At 40.2% G+C, this 27,892-nt stretch overlaps 1 protein-coding gene and 1 long non-coding RNA gene across 4 annotated transcripts; one reads left to right on the top strand and one right to left on the bottom strand.

Moving 5' to 3' along the window:
• Positions 1 to 260: 260 nt before the first annotated feature.
• On the bottom strand, positions 261 to 27,539 carry LOC136791352 (uncharacterized). The gene is made up of 3 exons (XR_010833152.1): positions 24,402 to 27,539; positions 4,676 to 4,801; positions 261 to 2,627 (listed from the first exon to the last, which is right to left on the bottom strand). It is a non-coding gene; the product is annotated as an uncharacterized lncRNA (long non-coding RNA).
• Positions 5,018 to 19,205, top strand: LOC106033105 (riboflavin-binding protein). 3 transcript variants are annotated; one of them, XM_013176441.3, is made up of 6 exons: positions 5,018 to 5,411; positions 6,254 to 6,410; positions 7,243 to 7,342; positions 8,470 to 8,598; positions 13,890 to 14,001; positions 18,000 to 19,205. In XM_013176441.3, exons 2-6 carry the CDS (start codon positions 6,269 to 6,271, stop codon positions 18,234 to 18,236), a joined length of 720 nt encoding a protein of 239 aa, XP_013031895.3. In that variant the 5' UTR covers positions 5,018 to 5,411; positions 6,254 to 6,268; the 3' UTR covers positions 18,237 to 19,205. The 3 variants fall into 3 exon arrangements, with proteins under 3 accessions (XP_013031895.3, XP_066857499.1, XP_013031896.3); XM_067001398.1 differs by having other exon boundaries at positions 5,047 to 5,411; positions 6,199 to 6,410; positions 18,000 to 19,204; XM_013176442.3 differs by having other exon boundaries at positions 5,048 to 5,411; positions 6,217 to 6,410; positions 18,000 to 19,204.
• Positions 27,540 to 27,892: the final 353 nt, after the last annotated feature.

The raw sequence follows: 27,892 nt of genomic DNA, 5'->3' as shown, positions 1-27,892 counted from the left end.
AACTAATACTATTATTTGGTCCCTGAGACTGACTGATAAAGTAAACCGACTGACAACCTGGTCCAGGATGGCAATTGCTGGATCTATATATAGCAGAAGTCGGGTCATAACACAATATGATTTCCTTTCCAATTGTTATTTTCCTTCTTTATATACTGTGAAGGACATTCATCCTTGTTTACAGTGATGCAATATGTCATAGTGACAGCTTTGCACTGCTGTAACCTTGTTCTAGATATCATATTTACATCTGATAAGGAGGTAGAAGATGCAAATACACAAAACCCGTGAGGTTTCGGGAGAGCTCAGTGCAGTAGCTAAATTAACAGCACTTCTTAGCAACAAAAACTCAGCAAACACATCATAGCTTTAAGGAGACAGATAGAGTCCAGCGAATACGCTGCCTTTGCAGTCAGCTTGGACTTGATCGTACAGCAATTGCCACAGTGGAGCTGTTACCCCTAGGGCTAACAGGGTACAAATTCCATATGTGTATAAATACGTATACTTGTGGGTATTTCTAGAAGGTCCAGAAAAGGAAGCACATGGGGAACAGAGAGATGCTGGCCAGCAGGAGTAGCGTCAGATCCTATCTGTTGTCACCTTCTCTTTGTGCACCCAAACAAAGATGAGTTTTAAGGAGGGCTGGTGGAGGATGACACAAGGTGATACTGCTGTTTATGGAAATGCCTCCCAAATATGAGATGACACATACAAGAAAGCAAGCCATTGAAATCCAACAAGTGTGCAGTGGAAACTGGCGCTGCAACACTTCTAGGGACTTAACCTGTCTGTATTGAAAGAGAAGAGAGAGAAAGGTTGTAGATAAACTACGAAGGGATTGGAAATGAAAGAAGCTTTTGACTGATAGAACAGAGAGAGGAGCCATTTGAGAGATGCAGAGAGAGAGGTGACAATGTAAAGAAACGAACTGTGAAAAAAATACCTTTTCTAGGAGTGCTGTGGTCAATTTTCTAACCAGAGATTCACCACAAGGCAATGAATGAGCAAAGCTTTCTAGAACTAATAAGTGCATGGGACTCATTCCTCACAGAAGTCAGCAGAGACACTACAATGACCTCAACTGCGTCCTACTTAAAACTCATCCCTGCTCTGATGCTAACAGGAAAAGCTCAGCAATGATTAATCTGGTGGTTTCCTGCCATCGCCTTTAATATGCTGACCAGTATGAGCTCGCTGTTACCTTGTGTTTGCATTGTTTTCTTTATAGACCTGTCGGCTCTAAATTTTGATTACAAGGTGTTCAATGTACCAATGAAGAAAAAACAGAACACTCACACAATGGGGCTCAGAGGCTGGCAGTTCTGACTTAAAGTACTGCCAGTCCTACCCTGCACCGTTTGTCTCTCTCATTGTGATATACCGCCCTTTCCCTCACAGCAACACAACTGTTCCTACAGCTGTGCTATAAACTGGACTGGGAAATTGATTTGGCTAGAAACACTGGAGGCAGGGAATTGCTGGATTTTTATTTTTTTTCTGGATCAGTTCCCCCATCTGCTTGGGAGCACAACCCTATCTGGGTTGTGCCAGCACAGTGAAGGGAATGGGGCAGCACAGGGTGAAGGCACAAAAGGGGGCTGTGGGGATGTGGCCATCCATCACCCAGTATTGGCACCAAATATTTCCAAACACTACGTCACAACTTTACTCAGGGACATCTATTATTACCTCTTTACACTCATAATTACAAACACTTATAATTAAGTGTAAATTTTAAAAATAGTATTCATACTCTTCTGAAAAGAAATACATCATAAGTAATTGTAGACAATTCAATCAAATAGTAACAGTCTAAACCAGGGACAAGATTGCAATTGGTTAATTCTGGAGTGTAGGTCAAGCTGGACCCACATTTTCTTTGTCACTTGTGAGAGCCCACATCACAGCACACAGTCAGTCAGTAGCTATCCAAACCAGAGCCTATTCTTTGTAAAAAAAAAAAAAAAAAAAGCAATAATTGCTAGTGGTTCAAGGAACCTCACAGTAACAGACTAGCAGAACATGAAAGGCAAATGAAAGACTAGGGCAAAGGAAGAGCATTCAGTTATGCTTTCAAGAGGTTCTCTCAGCTCAGCAATACGGTAAAATAAGTAGATTTTTGTCCCCTTTAATTTTGAAAAAACTAACATGGGGCTTAAAGTAACATTTTTGTAAAGACGATTTTGTTGTTTGGGTTGTGATTGGTTTTTCAGCCTACTATTCATTAAAATCTCTACTTTTTTTTTGCCCTTTTTTTTCCCCCACTGACTCATTCTCTTGGTTACATAAAATTACTGGTGCTTTTGTCATTTCTGTGCTCTTTTGGAGAACTAGCACAACAACATTTGTGTACTCAAAATAAAACAAAGCAAGTAAGCCTTACTTCATACCATAATATAATTCTTACACAGGCAAAATGAAAGGAGAAATACTGGCCCCACTGAAGTGAACAGAAACAAGATGCACCTTGAATTCAGCAGCGTTAAGATTTGACCTCAGCTTTTTGTTTCAAGTCAGGAGTGCCAGACTGAGTCCATCTGGAGTGTCTCCTTTGGCATTCAGCTCGACTTGTGACATGATGCGTTCAGCAGAGACTTGTGAATATGAACTCACGGTTCTGAAGTCTAACAAAATAAAAGTCAATAATGTACGCTTAACTGGTCAGCAAGTAATATGCCACTTATTGCAATTTTAAATGCAGTTCTGCAAAGGAGCTTCAGGAATGACATTAAATTAGATAACAACCTGTGTTCCTCATTACATTTCTTGTCGCAGTTAATGAGAAAAACACTTCCATCTTCTGAGTGTGCAGGCTCATACTGAGATATGAGGAACAAGCAGATTCATTTCATTAATACCCACTGCATCTATAATAAATTTGTAACAGGCCAAATACTCTCATTTATGCTCCTGAAACTCCATCTCACTCCAGTCACTGTGTTGTTGCACTTTCAGGATGCCAAAGAGGGAAACAGATCTGGCAATTGTCACAGGATAGATGTGCAAACAATTTTCCCCTTAACCACATAAACTTTGCAGAGTTAACAAGAATATAAAACCGTAAAAGCTTACTTCAGTCATTAAAGAGATCTGACTCATAAAAAAGGAATCGCTCTGTTGAGTTAGGAGACGTCAGTTGACATAGTTACTAAATTGATAGCCAGAAGCTGGAAAGTTAGCAACTAGCTAGAGTTGCTTTATTTCTTATACTCTTTTAACCTAACGGCCCACGAGACTCTTGCCAGAAGAAATTTACTCAGGTAGATGGCTCCTGAGCCCTTGCATAGCAGTGTTGTGATTTTGGAATAAATACATGCTTCTACTAGTGTCACAGGCCATTATAAATCAGATCATCAGTTCATAACGTAATAATAATTTAATGTAGTGATGCCAGGATTACTGTCTGTGGTGATATCTGTAACATCATACATGCTTTAACTCTATATAGAAACTTTGAAAAGATTAATAGAAGTTCACAGGGCAATAATATTAACATTAAAATTAAATGGTAATAGAAATAACCCATTCAAGTATGTGAAGGTATACGAAATTTCCTTTAACAAATTTCTTGGTATAATACATCACACAAAACTGCCCAGAGAGTACTTTAAGAAAAAAGAATCAAGATTCGTTTCTCAGGTGATGGAGATGTATAGTTGAGATCTCTAAAAGCTCCTGAGCCTGAGCCTGCTTACATGAATTGCTAACCAAAGCCAAGTCTGAGAAATCACAAACATATGACAATTTTCCTTCCTGCTGCTAGAAACTCTGCCTAATCTCCCAGCAAGTGGTCCCATTTGGCTCATATTCCAAGCCTGAAAAAGATCCCAGTTTCCTATAGTTTAATATAATTTCTATGTCAATTCTGTAAACAGAGGCATTACAAGAAACCTCTGGCATGCTAACACCTTTACAAGTGTGCATGCATTTCAGGCAAACCAAGGAGAAAGGCACAGAATATGTACTATTTCTGTGCCTTTTACCAGGCTGGCGAGCCCATCCACTCATCCCAGTGTTTAAAGTGAATGTTTATATCGCACAGTGGTCTTCCTTTTTTACGAAGACACAGAACAAAGTACCAAGAAGGATGCACAAGTCCTTTACATTACAAATCAGCAAGGAGCTCATTTAATTTCAGCCAACACAAGGTCAAGCCACTTGAGGTGAAGGCATAGGTAATAAGGTAGTAGATTTACTTCAGTTTCTTCTTTACTTACTTTATGCCCCTTTAAACTTAAGTGAATTAATTCTTTAAACTTGTCTTAATTAATTTAATTAATTCCAGGGGAAAAAAAAAAAGTTTCAACTGATCTGAAAATAGCTTTTTTAAGCCGGCAGCATTTTTGCTTCAAGGCTAGAGCCAGAATAGGAATCAATGCTTATAGTTTAATAGAGATTGGTTTATTATCATACTCAGTAAGTTTGCTCAATGAGATTCACACCACACTACCACTGTGCCAATGTTTGCTTTTTTTCAAGCAAAAAAGGTTTGTAAATACTGACCCCAGAGTATTACCTGACAAACCACTGTTGTGTTTTAAACACAGAAACAAGAGACGCTATTTTCCTTACGCACCTAAATAATTGCAGGGTAGTCAGTGGCGTTGCTTGTTAGAGAACTCAGTGAGATTTGATCCATCAAAGTACAACTATTCATAATCACCATGTCTACCTCCTGTGATGGTTTATGTCCAGATGCAGAATCCTCCCTGCAGAAAGCACACCTTGCAGTGACATCCAGTGAGGAATCACTGTCAATGGGACAAGCGACAGTTTCTTCCAGTGCTTGTGACACCACCTGGAAGGTTATACATAAGGCAGGTAGAGCAAGTGGAGCAAACAGTGGCAGGTTAAAAACAGAATCTTTTGAACAAAGAGCAAAGACCTGGGAATCAGGAGATATGGATTCTCTTCCAGGGGCTGCAGTAAAATTACTGTGTAACCCAAAGCAAGCTGCTGTATCTATAGTTAAAATTAAGCCAGTCAGGCTGAAATATGACATGTTTTTTGCAATGTCTCTAATTCAGTGAAATCTGTGATAAGAGCCTAATGAAACTGGTGTAAAATGAATCTAATAATTAATCACAAATCATTGCAAAATCAGACGGGGGATAATTGTATTTGGTATACAGGAGAGCCGTTGTTTTTCTAATGCAAACCTATGTTTGTACTTTTCTGTTTATCATGTCCACATTTGCAAGCAATAAAAGGGCATTATGTGCTGGTCATTCCATCTGCTTTTGAGATAAATCTATGTTAGCATTTCAAAGGGTCAAGGAACTCTCCAGGGCAAACAAATTCTGGAGCACTGATGCCAGATGGTGTGTATATAAAGCAGAAAATGAGAAAAGCAATTTACTCTGTTTCTGTTCCGGGGAGAAGTGTCACCCAGAAGGACAGCAAAAGAGGTGAGAAACTACTGAGGAACTGTACAGGCAGTTTCCTTCTTCTGTATCATGCTGTTTTCTTTACATCTGAAAAGTTTAGGTACATACAGAAGCTGTGGTTCTTATTCAAGCAAAACTTCCAAAAAGATACTAGGAATATGTAACTATAAAATTAAGGGTTAAACTAATAAGTTGTATAAAGAATTATGTATGCATTAAATTATGTCGCATGTTCTAGATTTATCTGTATAACTAACTCAATGTGTAGTCTGTTAGAGAAATTTTAGTCTCACAGACAAAATGGTTTTTATCTTCCATTTTTGACTGAACTCTACAGAGAGTAGAGAGAAAATAATTGACCAGATTCGTAAGAATAAATTAGCATAGCCTCAATGAAGGTAAGGTGGAGTTTATCCAACTCAGGTGCTGGCCACCATCTCATAGTCCACTGTTAGCTCATTTGTGGCTGTATTAAATGTAATGTCCCAGTGAGCAACAGAACTCTGCAAGTTTTAGGACTAATCAATCTTTTCTTCAAATCTAGTGAAGCACTGGAATGTCTCTTGGAAGATAAATTCATCAGTATAAGAAATTTAAAATCATTTTCTTAAATGCTGAAAATAATAATATAGTTTTATTAATAGCCTGAACTAATGCTTTTTTTCATTGGCCACCAAATGCCAAAAATATGTAGTAGAAGTTTTTAGACATGAGCAAAGGAAAGGGAGAATGAGTGTCCTAATATTTGTATGTGCATCTCTGCTGAGTATATTTTAGTTGTTTATATACGTGGCTTTTCTTAAAGCAGACTTTTGACTTTCCCTAGAAATAAAAGACACCAGTAAAGACTTCCCTCCATACAGGAAAAGAACTGAAAAATGATGCTGAGGTTTGCTGTCACCATCTTCGCTGTCATAACATCATCTACCTGCCAAAAATACGGATGTCTGGAAGGGGACACCCACAAACTGAAGCCAAGTCCTGAGCCAGATATGCATGAATGCACGCTGTATTCTGAATGTAAGAGTGGAAATGTTTTTGCTGAAGCTAGCCTGGAAGTCCAGCTTCATACACGCTAATTGTTCTGGCCATTCTTGTAGTTTCTTAAAAGACATTTAAGATGCAGTATAAATTGCATTTGAAAAACCTCCCTCAATGGCATTTTGCTGCATGCAAGTCAAGAATAAGATTCTGGTTCTTAACAAAGTCAGCTGCAAAACTCCCAGTGGCTTTCTTTATCATCTTTTAAAAAAACTGATGCAGTTTACTTTTTTTATATCTCCATCTGCTTGAAAAGCTTTACAGCAAAGACGGCCCATTGTCATTAAGTGAAAGAATATAAATTAATTTAAATATATTAATTTAAATGTATTTCCCTCCTGATTGTACTAGTGAATTAACTACTGTCCCTATTAAATAATTAAAAACAGCACTCTTTAATTAACTGTAGCAAATTACAATTTTTAGTTTTCCACACAAATTGGAAACAGTTAAACTTCTATAGTGAGCAAAGTACGGTAAGCATGTTTAGTACATTTCTTCAACTCTTTTTTTCTGTTTGGTAACTTTTAAAACGAGTATCCCTCAGCATATACCATCTGGCAGAATACTAGTAGGCTTCGTGGGGCTGCCTGGGCACCCCTTTACAAAGCAGTGTTGATGCCAGTCCCTCTCACTTCTCATTTACACTGCTGCTTCCAAAACCAAAAATGTAAGAGCCTGGGTGCATCTGGTTAGTACCAAGAGACTTTATCATGTTATGGACCAAAAAGATTCACCTTACATTTTTAGTCTTCCAAACATAGTGTTAAAGAAAATCCTTACTGTAAGATCTTTGTTTCATTCCTAACAGCTTCCTGTTGCTATGCAAACTTCACAGAGCAATTGGCTCATTCCCCAGTAATTAAAGTAAACAACAGCTACTGGAACAGATGTGGGCAGCTCAGTAAATCGTAAGTCAGCTTTGATGTTGTCTATGTCCTGGTTCAACAGAGCTGTGCTGTGGCAGCCACACAACGAACGTTAACTCCCTGCAGATGGACTGTCCCTAGGTTGCCCTAGAGAGAATGCCACCCAGTCCCCTTCCCATCATCTCCCCGCTGTATCTGACCAACATCGAGCTCTTCTTTTTCTCCTCTCACAAAGCCTGTCAATCCCTAAGTACACACTGTTTGCGCAGAGGGATTTATGCCTTTTTATCAATAAAAGGTTACGTTTTTTAAAGTTTGCTTTCAGTGTAGAACCAGATCTGGCAATGCAAAGCAGTCGTAAACGCAGCAGGTAACAAGCACGCCGCGCCTCTGTACCACTACAAAGCAACCAGCACACAGCAGCAAGTGTGAACCCTCCTCAGCACAGGCCAGGTTCCTCTCTTTTTTGGGAAAGCTGATCAACTAGATGATTAAATCTTCCAAACAAAATTCACAAGAGGACAGAAATAAAACTTCTGAATATTTAGAATAAAAATTCTTGTAGTCCTGTGGGTTTTGTAGCCATGAAGAATGTCTTCATAATTAAGATTTTTAGTACCCTGTTAAATGTTAGAGCTGTGAAACATGGCAAGATACAGAAATGAAAGAATGAAAGTACAAAACAATTAAGCAAAAACAGATGTGCAAAAGTCACAGCTATTGCCTGCCACTCCCAGAAGAGCTGTGTTTTTAAGTAACTTCAGCTGGCTGTGGGAAAATCTAAAGATTAGTGAAACCATTAGACTACGACAGAAAAAAATATATTATACTATAGTTTTAAAATATTTTATTATTGCCTTGAATCATCCATGCCAGGAAAACTCAAGGCCTCGAAAGTTTATGGAAAGCTTACACAAATAGGGCTGAAATATGCATGGAAACATTTGTGCAGCCTTTAGTTGGCTACGGTAATTGCACGGTCAGAGTCTGTACACAATGCCAAAAGAATGAGTTTGGAACCTAGCTACAGACACGACAAAACGATGCTTTTCTGTGTTTTTCTCCTAATCTGTAGTATTGTATCCACATCAAAGCAGGTCTAGAAAATTGAAGTTATAGCCCTGATGCTGAGAAATGTGTTTATTTGTGGCTTTTCTCACCCACCACAGCTGTGAAGATTTCACAAAGAAAATCGAGTGCTTTTACCGGTGTTCTCCACATGCTGCTCGCTGGATCCATCCCAGCTACACTGCTGCTATCCAGGCTGTTCCACTGTGTAAAAGCTTCTGTGATGACTGGTAGGTTCACCTTGTTATCGAAGTATCTTTATTTAGTTTTAATATGCCTGTGTTACTCAGGTGTCAGAAAGCACAGGTGCATGAAGCACAGACTTCCTGAGCAAGCAGCAATAACATTTTATAGTGCTGCAACACCTTTCTGGCTTTTCACTTGTTTTTCCTGTTTGTTTCTTGTTTGCCATCTCTACCTTTTCCTCTGTTAAGCTACTGCCTCCAAAGCAATAACGTCACAGGCTGAATGCAGGATGGAGTCATTTTTTGTCACAGCTTAGTGACTCAGACAGCACTGCCCTGCTCTCCGTGAGGAAGAGTGATGCAGTGGCATCAGAAATGCATGACATGAGAGAGCATTCCCCACGTGCACAGGCACTAAGAGCAGTAAGGGCCCATCCACCCTTTGAAATACCCATGTCTGTGAGTTAGCATTTATTCAGTTAGCATTTCAAGTCTAAATACTCGACCATGAAATGGCACGTTTCTTTTTGTGTATAAAAATGCACTGCAAAATCACGAAAGCAGCCAGTTCATGTATATTTTAATTTTTAAAATATAATTTAATTATATTTAGCCTTTTCTCTTTCCTTCCATCATCCCTGTCTCCAAAGCCACTTCTAAAAGCTTGAATATCGGAGGAACTTGCAGACAAATGATGCTAATAATAATAACAGTAATGAGCAAGCGTAATAGCATTTAATTTTGTTTCCCAAAATACAGCATGAGGGAATCATATTACTTTTTGAGTGCAAGACATGTACTGGGACAATGCAGCACCCCCATCTGTCCTTAGTCTTGGAGCAGGAGCATCATATCCAGGTGGAGTACTGAGATTTTTTCAGTGGCCCATATCCAGCATGTATCTCTCCCTCCCTCCCTGAGATGTTCCATCATAAATAATGTCATTGTGCCTCATTCAAGTCCCAACATCATATTCGTGTTGTGCCTAGTAACTACAGTAACTTGTCTGTGTGGTTAAATCGGTGTGAAGCATGGCACGAGCAGCACAGGCTGTGATCGCACTATAGGCTTATAACTGCTAGTGTCCCTTGAAGGTAGTGAACTGTGAATGTCTGAATCCTTTAGGATGCCCTGAAAATCATGGAAAACTGTTTTCATACTTTAAAAATGTTACCAAAGACTTCTTCTTGGAAGCACAGAACATAACAGAACACATGGTAATATACAGCCACGTTCTCTTTCGTGCAGCTCTGTAGTAAAGCTTATGCAACTTCAATATTATTGATGCATGGATCCATTTTCACTTTCATCTCCTCTCCAAGGGGAAAGTCATGCATGCAACGCAGTATTTTGGTACAATTTGTCTTTAAATATGTCTACATCGCCTTTTGCCAAGGAAGGAAACAAGAAGCATGGCTTGTAGTTGTAATGGAAGATAGTGAGAATGTCTGGTCTATTTCTCAGCTTCCCTAGAGTTTCCTCTAGTGATGAATTTCATTTCTGTTAGGAAATTCCATGTGCCTCAGTAACAGATGCGTCATGTGCAGTCTTCCTGCCTACATTTCTGGTAACCTTCTGAACTAAATCCGGATTATTGACCTCCTTGAAGATAAAAGACTGACACCCTGAATTTGCCTCAGTGCTCAGAATCTCAAACCTCAGAACTAAATATCACTGAAACGTGAATGCATTTGGATATCAAAGCATCAGAGGTGCCAGTGGGCTTTAAAGCACACCTAACAGGTGAAGTGATAGAACACCAGAATCTAAACCAGATGTATCCTAAGATAATATAAGTAGAATCCACATCAGTAACACACAAAATCATCAAATTGTTACATTCAGTGAAAATATGATGATGAAAGAAAATAGACCCTGTAAGTTTAGTTCGCATCCATTCAAAATCCTTTTCACAATGAACTGGTTTAAGCCAGCCTTAGTATAAATGAGATCTATACCCAAAGTGTATATGGTGGGTGAGTATTACGTCATAAAATCCTCAGTGTCCCCTGGATATTACCAGAACATCCAGGTAAACAGCATTTTTAACTCTCATTGTTGAAAAGTATGTGTGTATGTGATTGGGAGCTGCTGCACAGGGAAAAGCAGTTAATTTGCCAGAATAGAGAGCCTCCTGGTAGAGAATAGGCTCTGCTCAAAGCAAATACTGAACAATGATCTATTGCCCTTGCTGGCGTCACAGGCGCCTGGCCTGAATCAAAAATGTAAAGATGACCCATTACTGCGCATGCTGTAATGCGCTACGCCTGCCTAATGCCAATGTCAAACCTACTCCCTCACCCTGCTTAAGGCCTGAGGCTAGAGAGGAGCTTGGACAGAATTCCTACCCTTTCTGGTGATTTAAAGTACCATTTTTTTTCATGTTCTATTCATTGGAGTCCCTTTAGCATGCCGTAGCACTGTTAGGGATGTGACCTACTTTCTCTACATGCCGCGAGTGTGCCTGCTGCATACTGTATGTCTTTGTGGCCAGAAATGTGCAGAGGACTCTGAATGAGCAGTGACTTCATTTAAAAGAAATTCATCTGACTGGCTTGAGGCCTTCTTTTTCTTCCTATTGTCTTAGAATTCCTTGCTCCCTCTAGTCCTAAAACTATTGCTTTTAAAAGAGCCTGAGGTACAAGCCATTTTCTGACCCACCTGTGAAATGGCCCTGTGCCATTTAACAGAGAAACAGCTGATTATAAAGAAAAAAAAAAAAAAAAAAAACAGCTTTAATATAAAAATATCCTATCCACTGTGCATAGGGTGCTGGTATGTTTGGAGAGGATCTTTTAAGTATTTATGTCCATGTTTCTCACGGGTTGTAATTAATGTTTGAAGAAACCACTCATGGATTTCTGGACAGCAGTAATCAGACTTTTCAGAAGTCATGATTTTTCATAAACTTAGCTTCCTAATTACTTCCATAGGGAAAGAAAAACCAATGAAAATAGAATTATCCCTTGCTACCTACTTATATAACAAACTGCAGAGTCAGGCAATAATCATAATTAGGAAACATCTCATCTGACAATTCTGTAGGTAACAGTGAATAAAAATTCTTTAATAATCATGTTTTATTCAGATTCCCAAGGAAGACAGAGGTATAATATGAATACCCCAGTTCAGTAAAACTCTGAAATACATACTCCTAAATTTGAAAAGTACAACTGAATGTGACACTAATTAGAAAGAAGAAAAAAAAGAAAGAAAAAAAAAAACAGTTCTGCCCTCCCCTAAACCCCAAGGGCTGCTCATTCTTTTCCCATACCCTATCCCCATCCATGTGCCAGGAGCACTTTTGAGAGGCCATGAAACGTTCCTAGTCAGGGAACCCACAGGGCTGAAAAATACTTAGCTAAATAAAGGAAGAAAACAAAAAAAGTAAATAAATAAATAAGTAACAGGAAGCCCATGGGAAGGGCACAACTGCTTTTAGTGGAAGTGTTAATATTAGGCAGCTTGTAGTAGATATTGATCTACTTTGACGAAAAGCAATGGATTTAAGTGCATGATTAAAGTGAAGGACATGCCTACATGGCTTGGAGAATCGAGGGCTAATTGTTGAAGCTGATGCTGATATGTGGAGGGTCCATAGATGGTGATTAACAAAAAGTTTGCATTGCTGCTCAGAACTGTGGCGTGCATTCAAGCAGGTGAAGTGACCAGCACTAGAGAAACAGCTGGCACTGGGGAGTTGCCTCCCTCTGTCTTCCTCAGTCAGGCTACCCACATCAGCTAGCAACAAGCCAAAAATTCTAACAGTCCCTAATTGCTCATCCAGTCATGGCACAACCTGGTAGGATCTGCCTAGTGGTATCGTATTATATTAATTTAACAAATTGCAGCCTGTATTTCCAGCAGAGCTCCTAGATCTGGCAGCAGATTCATGGATAAACACATCTGAGCGTTCGAGTCTCCTGCCCCAGAGACTTCAATGTGAAAACGAGAAGCAGGAATATTTTAATCCTAATATATGGTTTCTGTATGCACTGCAAATATGCTTAAAGTCACTTCAGCCACCACTGCAATAAAAGCACTAACAGTTAAGTTCAAATGTGCCTGCACCGGTCTACACTCTTGTAATTAGTACTTGTACTTGAGCAACACCTGAAGTCCTGGTGCTGGCTGTGACCTAATTTTCCAGGCACTATGCAGTGAAGGTTCTGCAGATGTACACATCGTCACCTTTCTGCAACTGTAAATGTGCTGCAACGTCTAGTTCCTGCAATTCTGTGACTGTGTGACAACCTCGTATGTCACTGTAAAATATAAGTCTGCTGTCCTTGTGATATCAAAGTAGTTTTGGAAACATGACCCTGAAGATTAAAAAAGACAAATGGAAAATATGTCCAAAAACATTTGTTATAAATGTTATGTTGAGCAACTCTTATTTTTTGAAAGACGTGCCTCATTGGTTTTGGCACTCCCAATTACTGGTGTGAATAGTCTGCCTGAAGTCATTGAGACTAAATTTAAGTAGATGTTAACTGATCTGCAGGAAGTGATCCTTAGGAAAGGTAAGAGCCAAAAAGTAGAACATAAAAGAAGTGGAAGGAAGGAAGGAAATGTTGTAGGATAATGGTAAATCATGAGGACTCTCATCACATAGACCAGCCAGATGCATACGTTACTGGTTCCAGGCCACTTACAGGCTTTTCTTTATATTAATGCTTACGACTTAAAAATCACTTAAAATTTAAAATTTTAGACCTTATACCTTACAAGTCTCTTATTTTTCCTCCTGCACATCAAGTTTAACTTCTTTGAAAGTGTTCTTAGCTTATAAGATTTTGTTGTTTCCAGTTTTTCCCTCTGTCAATGAGCAATCCTCATAGTAATCTGATGCCCAGGAATTATCATTCATCCTTTCCAATATCAATTCATAAATATGAACTTTCCCTACTTCCCTCTCAGGTGACAGTTCACTCTTAGGGTACCTGCACTGTGCCACGATAATGACAATGAGCATTCATGAAACTCCCTCCCACACAGTACTTTCTCACTTGGTAACATCACCAAACTTACCCAAGCAGAAAATAGTGTTGCTCCTCAGAATGTGAGCCCTTTACTTAAATCTGTGAGTATGAAATGCAGTGGGTGAAGTGTTTAGTTTTCACTGGGATTTAGGTCTTCCTGTCCAGTTCAGAGTTTATGTACATGTCAAGCTAAGGTAATGTGCACATTTCTTGCAGATCAGTTGCTAAGATGCACTGTGACCATATCATATTGCTAGCATAGCCCCCAGACTTTTTGAGCTGAATCTCTATTCTATAGTCCACTGAAAAACAGTCAGGAAAATAACTGTGTCTTCCACACCGATCTCCATGAAGGTTTGAAGCCTGCAGAGATGATTCTACATGTGTTCATAACTGGCTGATGGACTGGGAATGGAATGAAAATGGAGAAAACCACTGTAAGGATAAATGTATCCCATACAGTGAGGTAAGAAAATATGGTCGATTGGGGCAGAAGAAAAATGACATTGAGTTCTTTTCCTGAATACTTGGGTGTAAAATGCAATATGAAAATTATTTTTACTTCAGAAGTTTCAAGCTATACCTACATCAGACTTTTCAAATATATACATTTTAAAGCATTTATATTTATGTAGATCTCTCATTAAATATACATACACTTAGTTAATCACCATACATACCACTTGTGATACAAGAATAAATGTTCAAGCAGCACTGATATGTTAACCACAGTGGGGGTTGGACCATAAAAGATAAATGAACCTTGGTCGTACAATAGAAAAAGACATCGAGATGCATTTTATAAGATTCCTTACATGATGTAGGGCTTTACGTGCCCCTGTCTTTTTTGATTGGGATGTAAGTTCCCAAGTCACTAGGAATTTTTAAGGCTTTCTTACTTTTTAGACTTCCTTGCCCTTTTCTCTAGTTCAAGTCCTTCTCCATAGTCCAAATCCTTAAGTCCTTGCATTCTTCTAATTGTCTCCCTTTTATTCTCCATAGACCTGTCGTATCTCTGATGAGTGTTCTGTGTCTGTCAACAGCTAGACAGAGCTAAGTTTGTTTTGTTTAACACTGGAAGTTAATAAGCAGCACTGAAAAGCTTTCTGGGAGCTCATCCCATCTTTCTGAGAATGTTTGATAGTTAGGATAAATAATTTTATGAAGAAAAATGTATAAAAAGAGAAATTGCAAGACTTATAGGAGCAAAGTTGCCTGGAACCTGATCCACAGACTTTCAAGAGTCAGGAAGGATTTTTTTCAAGTGACTCAAGTAAGTTTAGGATCAGGGCAAGATTATACAGCTCAAAACTGCTACATTTTTGGAATATTATTAACATTTGAACTTCACTGAGTATATAAAAACTGTCCAAACTGAAGAAGTGAAGAGAACTTATGTGCAGTGCTTAGGGACTGGTAATAAGGCTTGCAGAGATCCCACATTCATTGTTTTGAAATCCGTTCAAGTGCATGTGCTTCCAGAAGTCAGTTCAGTAACTGATATAAGTGGGAAGTCACAGTCCAGTTAGTGCAGGATTGGTGTCTGCCCTGTAGAATTGGCACTAAAAAGTAACAGTGACACTAATCAGCAGGCTCAGGAAGGTGGCCAAAAAACAAATGGGTTGAAGAAAGTTACAGCTTAATTTCCCAGATACGCTAAATCATCAGTAGTTTCAGATGAAGTGAAAGCAAAATGATAATCTCCATAAATAATCTCCAGTCCCTTTTCAAACTGTCCCTAGTCCAGAGACAGAAGGGTTCAACCATAAATTCCCTGGTACTTATTTCTTGAAGAAAACATACCATCTGCTGGGAAAAACATGCAGCCAGTGCAGAGGTCTTATCACTTAAAGCCAGATGCAGCTCTTCCTAAAATAAGTGGAACCACACCCCACATTGCCCATGTTTTTTACCAAACATAGGCTTGCATGCTAAGTAAGAATAAAGATGAAGCTGCTTCAGATCAATTAAAAAAACACATTTCCCATATGAAAAAGAGATGATATACAAACACTGGAGTAACGGGGTTTGCACCCAACTCATGGAAAAGAAAGTTACTGTTATCTGGAAGGCACAAAAGGCTCTCCAATGTCAGAGCACAATGGACAGACCCTTGCTTTCTTTTGATGCTCTCAGTTCACGCAGAGGAGCAATCAGCAGCCCTACATATGACATATGCATGTGGTTGTAAGGACTATTTGGAACAAATGATGAATATTAAGAATGTACAATGGATCGTAGCCAGTTTTAGCCTGGCTAAAGTGAAGCACATTTGATCATTGCTCTCCCGGCGGAGTGCTTCCCAAGTGCTGTTAATGCACAGACTAGAACACTTCAAGAAGCTGAAGAATCAGAAGCCTTTGCAGTAAATTAGGGACACGTTTGTTAAATGGGCTGTGAGCACTGTTTGTTTGCTGCAACATTCTGGCTATGCTCTCATCTTTACACAGTTAGGAGGAAGGCCAAAATTAAATTTAACAAGTAGAAGAGCATGAGTACACATTACAGAACCTGTGGGAAATAAGAATAGGATGTAGCCATGACTCTTGCATATGGACCTAAGGAAACTCACATGACAGATTTATATTTTAAGTGTGATTAGGTGAGAGCAGGTAGAAATCCAGAAACTGGACAGGAACTGGAAGAAAATGTCTCATGCTGCATAGAAGCACAGGAATGGCTGGAGAGAAAAAGCTCAGATCCAGCTGCCCTAAGAACACGAGAAGAGAACTAGATGCAGCAACCTTTCCATTTCTGACCCTGCATTGCTCCCAGCTGGCAGTACACTAACCAACCTCCACAGTCCTCCTCCAGCAAATGTAGCATCCACAGAGCAAGCCCTTGCCAGGGCTGGAGTGAACTGAAAAGATGTATTACAGACTAGAGCTTTTGTGGCTTTTTGGAATGGATTCTCCATTATTTGCACAGGATATATTTCTAAATCAAAAGCAGTGATTATATTTCATCTCATCTGCCTTCCTGCACAGTCCAAGTCAGCAGAGTTTTGCATGTGGAGAGATGAGGAGACATCTCGTAAGGAGAACTTGCAGAAAATCTGTGGAGCAGAAGCTGCAGGACTACAGATGATCAGTCCCACTTCCAGATGACAGATTTAACCGTGTAATCACCAACTGTTTGCACACAGAACACCTTCCATGCAGAAGTCTCCTGACAAAGATAGGGCACCTTCTCCTAGATTCAGTGTCAGATCTTTGTATGCACTGCTGCTGGTGATAAACCAGCACACCATCCAGAAATCACAGCACAAAGAGAAATGCTGTCACAATACTGAACCAGTGTCATGTGCAAGGACTGCTTGTGCTATCACAGATGAAACATGTCTTCCTGGGAGAGATCCTGGTGACACAGTCAAGGTGACAAAGTGAATCAGTGACAGTCCTGCTGCCTGGTCCCCTGCTTCAGTCATGAACAGTCTCTCTCCTTAACTCCCAAGGCTTCTACTCCTGCCATCTACATCCTTCCATCCCCAACTTCATTCTTAGCTTTGCTTGGGAAGTATCTAAAGCTTCTTTTAGAAACGTAAAAGATTGAACTTCAACAACAAACACATGAGAGAAAAGCAGGCAAGATAAAGTGTGTATTGGGCCTGCTCTGCGCCTGGACATGATAACTCCTAAGCTAATATTCTTTAGGCAAGCTCAAGCTGGGAGGACAGAAAGTTGTCACAATGGGGGCCTGGCAAACAAGAAATATCTTTGTTGTATGGCTGCATGGGTTCTGTGACGGAGAGGCCTTACAAAATGATATAGCATCAAGAACAGGAGAAAATCACTTGCAGAGTGTTCAAGAAGCTGCAGTTTGCAATTTCTTGAGCCAGAAAGCCCTTTGCACCACTGGATAAAGCACTTCAGAGGCAGACTGGGGGCCCAAAGTTGTATGTCTTCTTTTCATCAAGCAGTTTCTGAGTTATGTCCCTTCTCTTTGTGAGGTTCTGCCTGGTCATGATGTACACTGCAGCAGGCACAGTGTGATCCCACAGAGCTGTGACTCCACTGGGCTGTCTCAAGCCTGTAAATAAAGAGATTCCAGTTTTCAAAACACTCAGTCTGGCACTTTCAACACTACTCAGAGCCTGAGACATGTCAGAGTGCCCTGACACGCTGCAAGTCATACAGCCTCTTGTACGCAGCTTTAGTCTGTCAGCCCCAGAAAGCTAGCTGGGCCGGCAGCCCCACGATGGAAACAAAGGGCTGGCTGTTCATCACATTGCGCTTCGTGTAATCACTCGCTCTCACAACAGGCAAATCTCTTTTGCCAGTGGTGGGACTGGATAATATTTTAAAGTGATGAAGTATGGCACAGAACATGACAGTGGATGACTGCAGACTGCTTTTTTATAATGTTGTGCCATTTTTTTAAAATTGATGTTTACCAAATTGATACTAATTGATTTAACTCAATTATTTGTAAAAGTAATTGATGCGTTTCTTATTTGACACACAGATGTATGCAAATGGAACCGACATGTGTCAGAATATGTGGGGGGAATCATTCAAGGTGAGCGAATCCTCCTGCCTTTGCTTGCAAATGAACAAGAAGGACATGATGGCAGTCAAGTATCTCCTCTCTGAAAGCTCAGAGGAAAGCTCCAGTATCAGCAGCAGTGAGGAGCATGCCTGCCAAAAGAAACTCCTGAAGTTTGAGAAAATACACGGAGAGGAAGGGGAAGAGGCAAGATGAATGTTGGTGGATGCATGTCAGCAGGAGAGAAATCATTGTGGAGGCTGGGCTCAGGGCATCATGCCAGCCTGCCTTATCCCTCACTTCCGAGAACATAATAAATCAATGGTTGGTTATATTAATCCTTCTCTGATTTTTTTGCATCTGCATCACAAAGCTCCCAGGCAAGTTAGCGCAGGTGTAATCTTGTGACTTGAACTGGAAGCCTGGAGGTAACATCAACGGGTTGATTTTCAAAGATGAGAAAGCACAGGCAGCTCCTGATGACTTAAGGTGGAACAGTGAAAACTAGAGACCTCTGGAAGGCCGTGCTAGTAATGTACTAAATCTTCAACCCAAACCCTTCGTTAGTGTAGGGACAATCACTCATGTCACAAATTCCTGTGTGCCAAATGCTGCTCAGACAAAGAAGAAGTGCTGAAGGCAGAAATAGGTCAGTAAGCCTGGATACTGGCAACTGAAAATGTATTTATTTTGTATTTAAAAAGAAAAAAAAAACTTGCATAATGGGGGATTGTGATGTATTAGGTAAATCCCTGGATCCATATATGGCCAGTATACAGTTGGTCTGGGCCTTTACCTGAAACAATAGCAGTACCAAAATCTCCTAAAATATGAATTTGAGCCATAATTTTGAGTGCAGTTAATCCCATGGAACAACTACAAACAGAATGAGCTCTGACAAACAGAAGCATCGGGGAGGGCCCAGATCAGGTTTTTCCCATCAGTGTTTCTGCTTGCCATCATCACTGATACCATCAAAGTAAAACCGAGATCTGCACCAGTCCCAGGAGGACTTATCAGGTAAAGATGAATGAAATCCTGCTTTCACTATGCTTGCATACCTCCTCTGACACTGCTGGAGAGCAGAAAGGCCCATGCCATTCTGTACAGCCTTTCACTGGGGTATTACCAGGGCAGTCACGAAAGGATTTAATTCTGGGGGTCAGATTATCATCATGTGAAAACCAGCATCCTCTCAGTGCTTGCTGTGGAGTGAGACACCTTACAACATTTAAGGATCTGGCCCGCAGTTGAAACAATGACTTGGCACGCCCTGTTGAACTAGGAAAATGTTAAAAATCCATCACACTCTTCACTGGGCTGTTTGTTTACTTTAGTGGTTTCACACAACTGCAATGGTAATGCTAGACCCATGAGGTCACGCTCTACTTCTAACCAGCTTCTCGGTATATTTAACAATGGAATAATTCCTACCAGTATTGCATTGTTTTTAGAATGATGCTTTGTCACATCTGTATTTTACGCCTACTCAGTTTGTTAGTTCTACAGCCTGAAAAGTAAGAACAAGAATTTAGCCTTCTGTAAAGCTCTGCCAGCCCTTTTTCCCCTTTCACCTTGTTCTTTCCTGCCCTTCTTGATTGTAGAGGCACCTGAGTCAGAGCAGAAACTTTCCTTTCTGTTTTGCTGTGCAAAATTAATTCAATAATTAATCATCCCCTTTCACTAGCATAACAACAGCTTCTTCTGTACCACCACTGCCAAAGATTTCCTTTATATTCTGTTAAATTTAGCACAATTGTCTCTGCCTGCATCTCTGCTCTGTTTTTCCCATCCCCCTTTATTCTCTTTGCTCTAGCTAGCTAAGTCACCCTTGAAACCACTCTCAACAAAGTTCTTCCATGCTTAGTTTCAGGATGACCCATGAGACTGGCTATGCATGCTCTTGAACAGCACAGGATCCTACAGCAGCTAAGAGAGCAAGACCATTTAGCTCCCATTCATAACTTTCCCACTGACTCATGACGTACCCTGAGCAAGCCATTTAACTCTTCTGTGACCCCGGTGATTTTGCAGGGCGACCGTATTTCTTATTAGCCATCTCTTTTCTAAGCCAAACAGTCAAGACCTACCCAGTTGTCCCTAACACAGAAACTGTCCCCTATGCTTTGGTCACTCTGATTGATTCAGATATGTTTTGTTCAAATACAAGTTATCTTCCAGAAAGAGTTTTAGTCTTGATTTAAAACTGCAAACAATGAAGAGATTGCACTTGACAACTTGTTTCCTCAGTGTTAAAGATTATCCTAATTTAATATTTGTCATGTTTCAACTTTCAGCCACTGTTTTTTGCTAAACCCTTTTGTATTACAGGGTTCTTCAATATCCAGCACTGCTTTCCCACTCAGCAGCATATACGCTTGACCAAATTGCTTCTCAGTCTTCATTCTGAACAGCTCATTCCATTCAGTTTACAGATCATTATAAGACATTCCCTCTGCCTTCAGAGCATACTTACATTTCTTCTCTGTACCTGCTCCAGTCACGAATATACACCCTAAATTGTACACATCAAAACCATACTCTATGGCAGCACCAAGGGTGAGCTACAGAGAGAGGACCACATCCCTGCATCTCCACACGCTTCCCAAATTGCACTGCCCATGTCTACAAGAGCCTTGTTCTGATTATTTGCATGCCTCCAGTGTCTCTGTATTATGATTTTTTGGCATTATTCTCTTCCAGCTCCCTGATCCCAGAAGTCTGAACAGTGATCCTACCTCTCAGGTGTATTGCTTTGAACTAGGCTGTACTACAAACCCTTTGTGTGAACGGACCAACCTTCCTAAGCCACCATTTGCTCTATCTACCGTGCGCTTTCAGTAACTTACCTCTTAGACAATCTCTGTGTCCCTCAGAAATGTTATCAGTGGTAATTTTAGATTTACAAAAAGGTTAGCATAAAGGGAAAAAAATAACACAAACCACTAAAAAACAAACTACAAAAGCATGCAGTGAAGGTTAACCAGGGAAAAGAAAGATCCAAGCTACTGATGACTGCAGACATCCCCAGCTAATGCTGACTTTATTTGGTGCCTGCTATGCATCACAGCAGAAAAGCACATGCCCTCCTTCCGTACCCACACTAGCCCAGGCAACTGAAACATCTCTGTTTTTAATGACACTACGCTCAACTAAGATCTTTATCAAAAAGTCACAATGGAAGATCAAATGCTTTGTGAAACATGTTGTGAAATACGTTTCTACAGTAACCTGTTGGAACAAGTCCTACAAACTTTATCAATAAATTAACTTTCAACATGACAGTGTTGATAACAATAAAAGCTAGCGCCAATTATTGACTTATCTGCTACCTGGCCATGCATCAGCTTTTGTACAGTGCTGCTTGGTGTCATGTTAACCATAATACAGCTAACTGGGTCACCCTGCTTGCTCCATTTATTTAGTTTTCTTTCCTTAAATATTAACACAATACTATGAGTCTTCTGAAATTTCACTGAAATGCCAGGAGTTATTACAGATGAGATCTCTCTGGACAAATCCATTAGAGCTCTTTAGTATAGGTTATCTGGGCCTGCTGATTAAAAATTATTAGTGTTACTCATGATGATGAACCTCATCTTTAACTACTCAGTGACTGAAAAGAAATTCATCATCCTTCTGCAATGCAAATACTTAATCCTACATTTATTTCAGTACTAGGCATTATTAACAAAACCTGCCCTCTGCATCTTGTGCCAGCGGAAGGCTTTCTTCGTCAATTGTTTTCATGTTCAGTTTAGTTGTGCCAGCCACAATTTCCTGTATTGTCTCTAGAGTCCCCAGTCTATTTTAGAGTTCATAATTCTCCATTGATGTTGATTGCAATATAGCTTCCCTTTTAAAAAATAATAAGCATCGATAATGATGACATTTTCAACTTCTGTTGCATTTTTCATGTGCAGGTTTCACTAAGAGCATTTTATAAATATTAATTAATCTTCAAAATATACCTGAGAGGAAGATAAGTAGTGAGAAGCAAACTGAGTCACTGAGAGAGAGTCAGTAAGAAACTTATCTGATCACTGCAAGTATTGCAGAACTAGGACTAGCACGAACAAGTTGTTTCAGAGCCTTATTTCACCCTGCAAATTAAGTTGTGCTTTATAAGGTATTCCTTAGACAAAAGTTTTTATGTAAAAATTATAAGAGATATTTTATGAAATAAAATATCACAAAAAAACTCACAGTACAACTAACTATTGAACAAAGTATTTCCGTGCAACTTGAATGATAACAAAATGATAAAAAATTATCATTGTGAGTTTATTTCAGACAAATAATGTCAAAACAGGCTAATTTCCTTTACTGAGATACAACAGCCTGATAAAAAATAAAAGAAAGGTGTAGATGGGATATAGCCTTTTAAATGTTTTGATAGCATTTTTATAACATTCGATGTGACATCCTGATAAGGAAACAGAGAAAACCAAAGTGCAAACAAAATCAGCATAACAGAGGCACACAACTGGCTACAAATATATTAGAATATTACTGTGAGCATGTTGTCATTACATTCTTTTGCTAGGAATTCCAAAGGCTCTGTTCTGATTCTAGTCAATGCTTTTGTTCATGTGGACAATGAAGCAGATATTTTGCAAGCACTTTTCAGGACAAGATTAGAGTAAAAATGACCAGAGAACTAGTCCAAGCCCCCCAGGGTGAAATTCTGTAAAGGAAAATGAAGAATGTTTGCACTGAAAAAGGCAAATCAAGGAAAAATATAATCAGGGAAATAAATGGCAAGGGAACAGCAGAACGGCCAAGGAACTGGGATGAGTATTAGCCACCTTTGCCATTTACAGTTGAAATGTTACACTGTGGAAGTTTTTATCTTTTAAGGCTTCAGTATACGCAGAGTCCTGGATGTCCTGACTCACAGAGCAAGCAAATTCAGGACCTGCAGCCATCCTACTAACAGTTACAGAGTTCGTGACATATCTCACGTTCCACGGAGGCACTGCTTCTGGAATGACCCCACTACATGCGCAGGCCGTGGAACGTGATGGGTATCTTGCAGAGTTTAACTCTATCCATCTTCTCAATGAAATCAGCTCACAAGCTCTGTCAATACAAGTGCAATACTTCCTAGGAGAATGACTATATAAAATAAAGGGAATAAAACTAGCGGACTTTGTGCACATTTTATGGTTATTTTCCTCCCTTTATTTTCTGTTCAAAAGTTTTGCATAACTGGGATTCTATTTAAAATTTGTCACATGCTCTGGACAGCTCAGAGGTCTGTTGTGTGTTTGCTTTACTTTATTATCCTAGGGAACACGGTGATTTAGACAAGAAGAGTCCAAAAAGCATTAGGATTTGGATTACAATTTGAAACATGGCCAAACCTTACTAATGGCAAGACTAAAAGTCCCGTGTTCCTGAAGACTGACAATCCTCTAGCACAACTCATTTTTCCTTTTGATAAAAAAAGACTTGCACCTTCAATAAAGTCACCTTAGTGAGCAGGTCAGTGTGAAGCTGCAGGACAACTCTAGATAGACAGTGAAAAAAAAAGCCAAGCTATGAAATCAATCATCTACTTCAGGTAAGTGTAAGGACACAGTGAGGATCAGACCCCAACATCAAGCACCTTCCAACACCTCCAAGAAAAGGTTGCAGAGATCCCTTCCTACTAAGATTTAACATCTCAGAGAAATGAGAGAAGGAAACTCTCCCTGCTGCACAGTTTTGCTTCCCTTTAGCTACTAAAAACATATCTCTATGGCCTCTGTTTTGATCACCAACTGCTCTCCGAGTCTTAGTATTCTTTTGGCCTCCTTCCTTAGAAATGCAGCGAGCTCTCTGTGGAGTTTGCCTTGGTTCCCCTCTCAGACAGCTGTGATTAATTCAATGTTCATGCTCTTGAGTTAATTCTCTCATTAGATCACTTTCCTTCTTCATGAAATGATTATTCCCACAGGAGAAATGAGAAAGACTAAAACAATATTGTGCTAGTATCTGACACACTACATCCAGGATGTTTACTTTAAATCAAGTTGCCTGGAATTGCTCCAGACCGATGGCTTAAACAAGGATCTTCGAACCACCGGGGAACTAGAGCCACGCATGTTGCACAACATTCCCATTTCACTGGAATTCCTCCAAGCTTCCTGCTAGGTAAGTGTACCCAGAACACAAACCTCTCCACACAAGTAGGTCAGATGACACCATCCTTTCATTGCTAGAGCATACTTTAAGACTGAAAAGGTGTTTTTTTTTTGGGGGGGGGGGTTATTTTGTATTATACACCAATCACCACCTTTCTACCCAACACTACTTGTGAAGGTGAACCCTGCAGCACAGCGCTGAAATACTGCCAGTGCTCCTGAAACCACAAGCCATTATCTGTGTGTTACTCACCAGGACTGTCACATTCTCTCTGGAGGCTCCTGCAGCTCATACGTGCTCCCCAATTCTGCTGTCTGCCAGGTGGCTCTGCTGGGCATGGCTGGGCATCTAAGGGCATCGCCCCATCCAACTGGACTCCAGCACAGCCTGCTACTCAGTACCTGTAGTGCAAAGTGGATGCTCGTGAGAGTTTCTCAATAACCACTTTAAGAATGCTGAATCTGTCTGGACTGACAACTGTGATATCAGGCAGTTACTCCAGTGTCACCTTTACCTGAAGCCATGTTACAGTAAGAGTAAGAAAAGCACTTAATTACTAATTCCACAATAGACAAAAGCATTCACAAAGGCGTCTAAAGATGAAAAGGACAGGAGAGGGAAGGCACTTCAATAAGCTTGACAATTTCTTTTAACTAACTGTTCAGCTGATAAATGGGCAGAGACATCACCACCTTGCTGGTCAGGTGAAAACTTAGGTTTCATGTAGCAATACATCATGGGGCTACCTGTGCAGAAAGGCTAGCTTTGAAGGCCCCTCGTGCTCTCCATCTTTGATCAACTCTAGTTCAGATCTCTACCCTACACACACACAAATAATTGTCAGGGTTCATTAATTCTCAGGGGAAGAAAGGTAATAGCTCTTGGGCGTGGCCCAAACCTGCCAAGAGAGTCTTCTCGTATCTGGCATAAGTCTGGACAACGCGTTATTTCACTGTAAAGCACAACACCTTTTCCCACTAAGACAGGAAACATCCAGACCCTGAAGGGAAGCTTCTTCAGCCACTAAAGCTTACGTACACCTAAGCAGACAACAGGTTTGTGCAGGTATCTAATTAGAATCTAGTGCCTGTGGCTTATTAGAGGCTTTTGACTGAGAGTACACAAGACGATAACCAGTCCCATTGGGGTGATAAGGGGTTATCCACCACTCTGTCTTTCAAGAAAAACCTTGAGAGTAGCCAGGGAGCCTCTTCGTTTGTCCATGTAGCATGAAAGTGAACTCCAGCAGCCTCTCCCATCTTACCCAGCCAGAGGCAGCAGACTCAGGTAACTCCACTCCTCCACTAAAAAAATCCCGCATCGGCAGAGACTGCTGATCTGCGTCATTGCCCTGTGCATGCAATGACATCCAGGGTAAATGTGACACGTGGGAAAGTTTAGTCCTTAACAGAGAGAAGATATTTTGGAAGTGTAAGAAGTGTAGCTTAGTGCACTACAAATATCTCTAGTCCTCGTAAACTCTTGGTGGTTCTGTACTTCTGCAACATTGGCTTCCCTGGGAGAAGTTTGAGTTCAGGTTCTCATGAAATGTAAGGAAGTGGAACAAAAATGGTTGTACCTTATGAGGGTTTTGTGACCTGGACACCAAAGCATAAAGTAAGCTTCTTTCCTTTGTAGTGAGGCTGCCCAACACCTCTCATCAGATAGGTCAAGTGCATTAAAATACAGCCAACTACATTAAAATACAAGTAGTAGCTACAGTGGGTAACAAAAGAACAGCAGAAAAACAGTAACTGAAAAGGCAGATTGCAACTGGCCATACCAACAAAAGATTACAACAGATGCATTGGCACAGAGGACAAAGTGCAGATATACTCTGCAGTTTGGTACAGGAAGTGAAGAGTTCATTCCCATTGGAAATGGGGGAGGAATTTGACCTGGCAAATTCTGATTGACTTGCATGGAAAGGGATTCCCTATCACAAAACATCCCACAGGGTTTGTCATACCTGCAAATAGCCAAGGTATGAGTTTCATGTCTCCTCTGCAACAGAGAAATTTAGCAGACAACCCTCATAAGGATCACTTTGGGGATACTGCTTGAATGCTATGTCAAAATGATCCCTAAAGCTATAGGTATAATGGAGAGGCTTTTCACTGGAGGCAGAAAGGCAACATTTCAAATCAATTATTTTTTCTTGTAGGTTTTTTGAGACTAAAAGCTTTCCATCTTTATGGAGTTCTGAAAAAATAATAATAATCTTATCTAACAAAGACCTTCCTGTGACAGAGAACTGCAACACCCGCACAAGTAATACCTTTTAGCCACCCATTTTTGCTGTATGTTCAGAAAGTACCATCCTGTAGAGATAGCACCATCTGCAGGATTTGAGAGATGGAGCACAGACACCTTACTCAGCAGAACACTGCCCAGGCATCTGGAAAGGTTTTCCAGAGAAGTCTTCAGCCAGGGAAATCTGAGCAGCCACAGGACTCTGCAGGATAACGCAAGAAGGACTGCAATCCTTCCTGGTGCTCTGGCACAGCACAGGTTTGTTTTTTTTTTTTTAAGAGAAAGCCTGAGTAGCTTGTCTGTCAGATTATTCCCACTGAGGGGTCTTGGTACCATGACGGCAGCAATTCTATGCAAGCATGGGCAGTGGTGCACATGGAGGAGCAGTGAGCATGCCTTTTGTGTCACCTGTCCCATATGTCAGTCAGCATTCAGCTGGTTTATTGACAAATGTCATGTTAGGAGTCTATTAAATTAAAATTGAAGACATTTTAACTCCTTCACTGCAATAAGTTGTCATTCTTTGGTGTGTGTTAATCAAAAGGCTCCTCGTTACACAGTATAATTTCACACTGTCAAATGTACTTTCAGACTTATTCCTGAAAATCTACAGCTTGTTTTAGGAGATACATAATAGTATACAGGAGCATTAGCTCCATCTTGTATGGCTTCTGTGTGGTTATTAAAAAAATACGCTGAAGCAGTGCCCTCTTCAGGATGTAGAACCATCCAGCCACGTTAATGTAGTATAGGACAGGCCTTCGGGGCAAAATCAGCAGTCTCAGCAAAGTATTCTGTGTCTGTAAATTTGGCGCTATGGTGTGAAATCCTAGTGCTGGCTAAGTGTCTAACAGCTGACATCAGCCTGCAACTGAGCCACTGGCATTTAGGAGAATTCTAAGCCTTTTACTCACAGGCCACTTCCGATGAATAAAATGTCAGCACAAAGAGGGGTCTGGTTTCTTTTACCGATTCATCAATGAAAGAAAAATCTCAAAGTATTTATTAGCCGAGATCCAAATGTATGTTGCCTCATACCAGCACGCATCCATCTGTGTGTGCTTGCAAAAACCTTATTTTTCTATCTAGGTCTATATTTTCTATGAGTATTTTTTTAAGGCCAGCTTGAAAGGTAATTTTACCATTCTAATGTCAAGAATGAAATGCTGATGAATGGAGGAACCAACAGTCCCCAGGGAGTATCACAGTTCAGATTCCTTCTAGAAGCACATTTAAAAGTTATTACAATGAAATGCAGAATCATGAGAAAAGCCTGAGGGGCCATGACCATTGTAACTGTAAGCAGACATGTTTTTCTTTCCCATTCTCACAATAAATAGATATGGAAGTGTTCCAAGAGGCTCTCTGATTGCTTTTTGCTTTGGCTGCATGTCACGTTGCTCGAATGGCTGTGGAAAACTCAGGAGGGATGCTTTTGTCTCTGAATCAGTGCTGGCTTTGCCGGACCCACTGACTGTGTGCGTGTAACT

The sequence above is a fragment of the Anser cygnoides genome, chromosome 8 (genome assembly GCF_040182565.1).
Source record: "Anser cygnoides isolate HZ-2024a breed goose chromosome 8, Taihu_goose_T2T_genome, whole genome shotgun sequence".
Classification (NCBI taxonomy): Eukaryota; Metazoa; Chordata; class Aves; order Anseriformes; family Anatidae; genus Anser; species Anser cygnoides.
The sequence above is the reverse complement of the archived record's forward strand: the minus strand, read 5'-3'. Positions and strand labels throughout refer to the sequence as shown.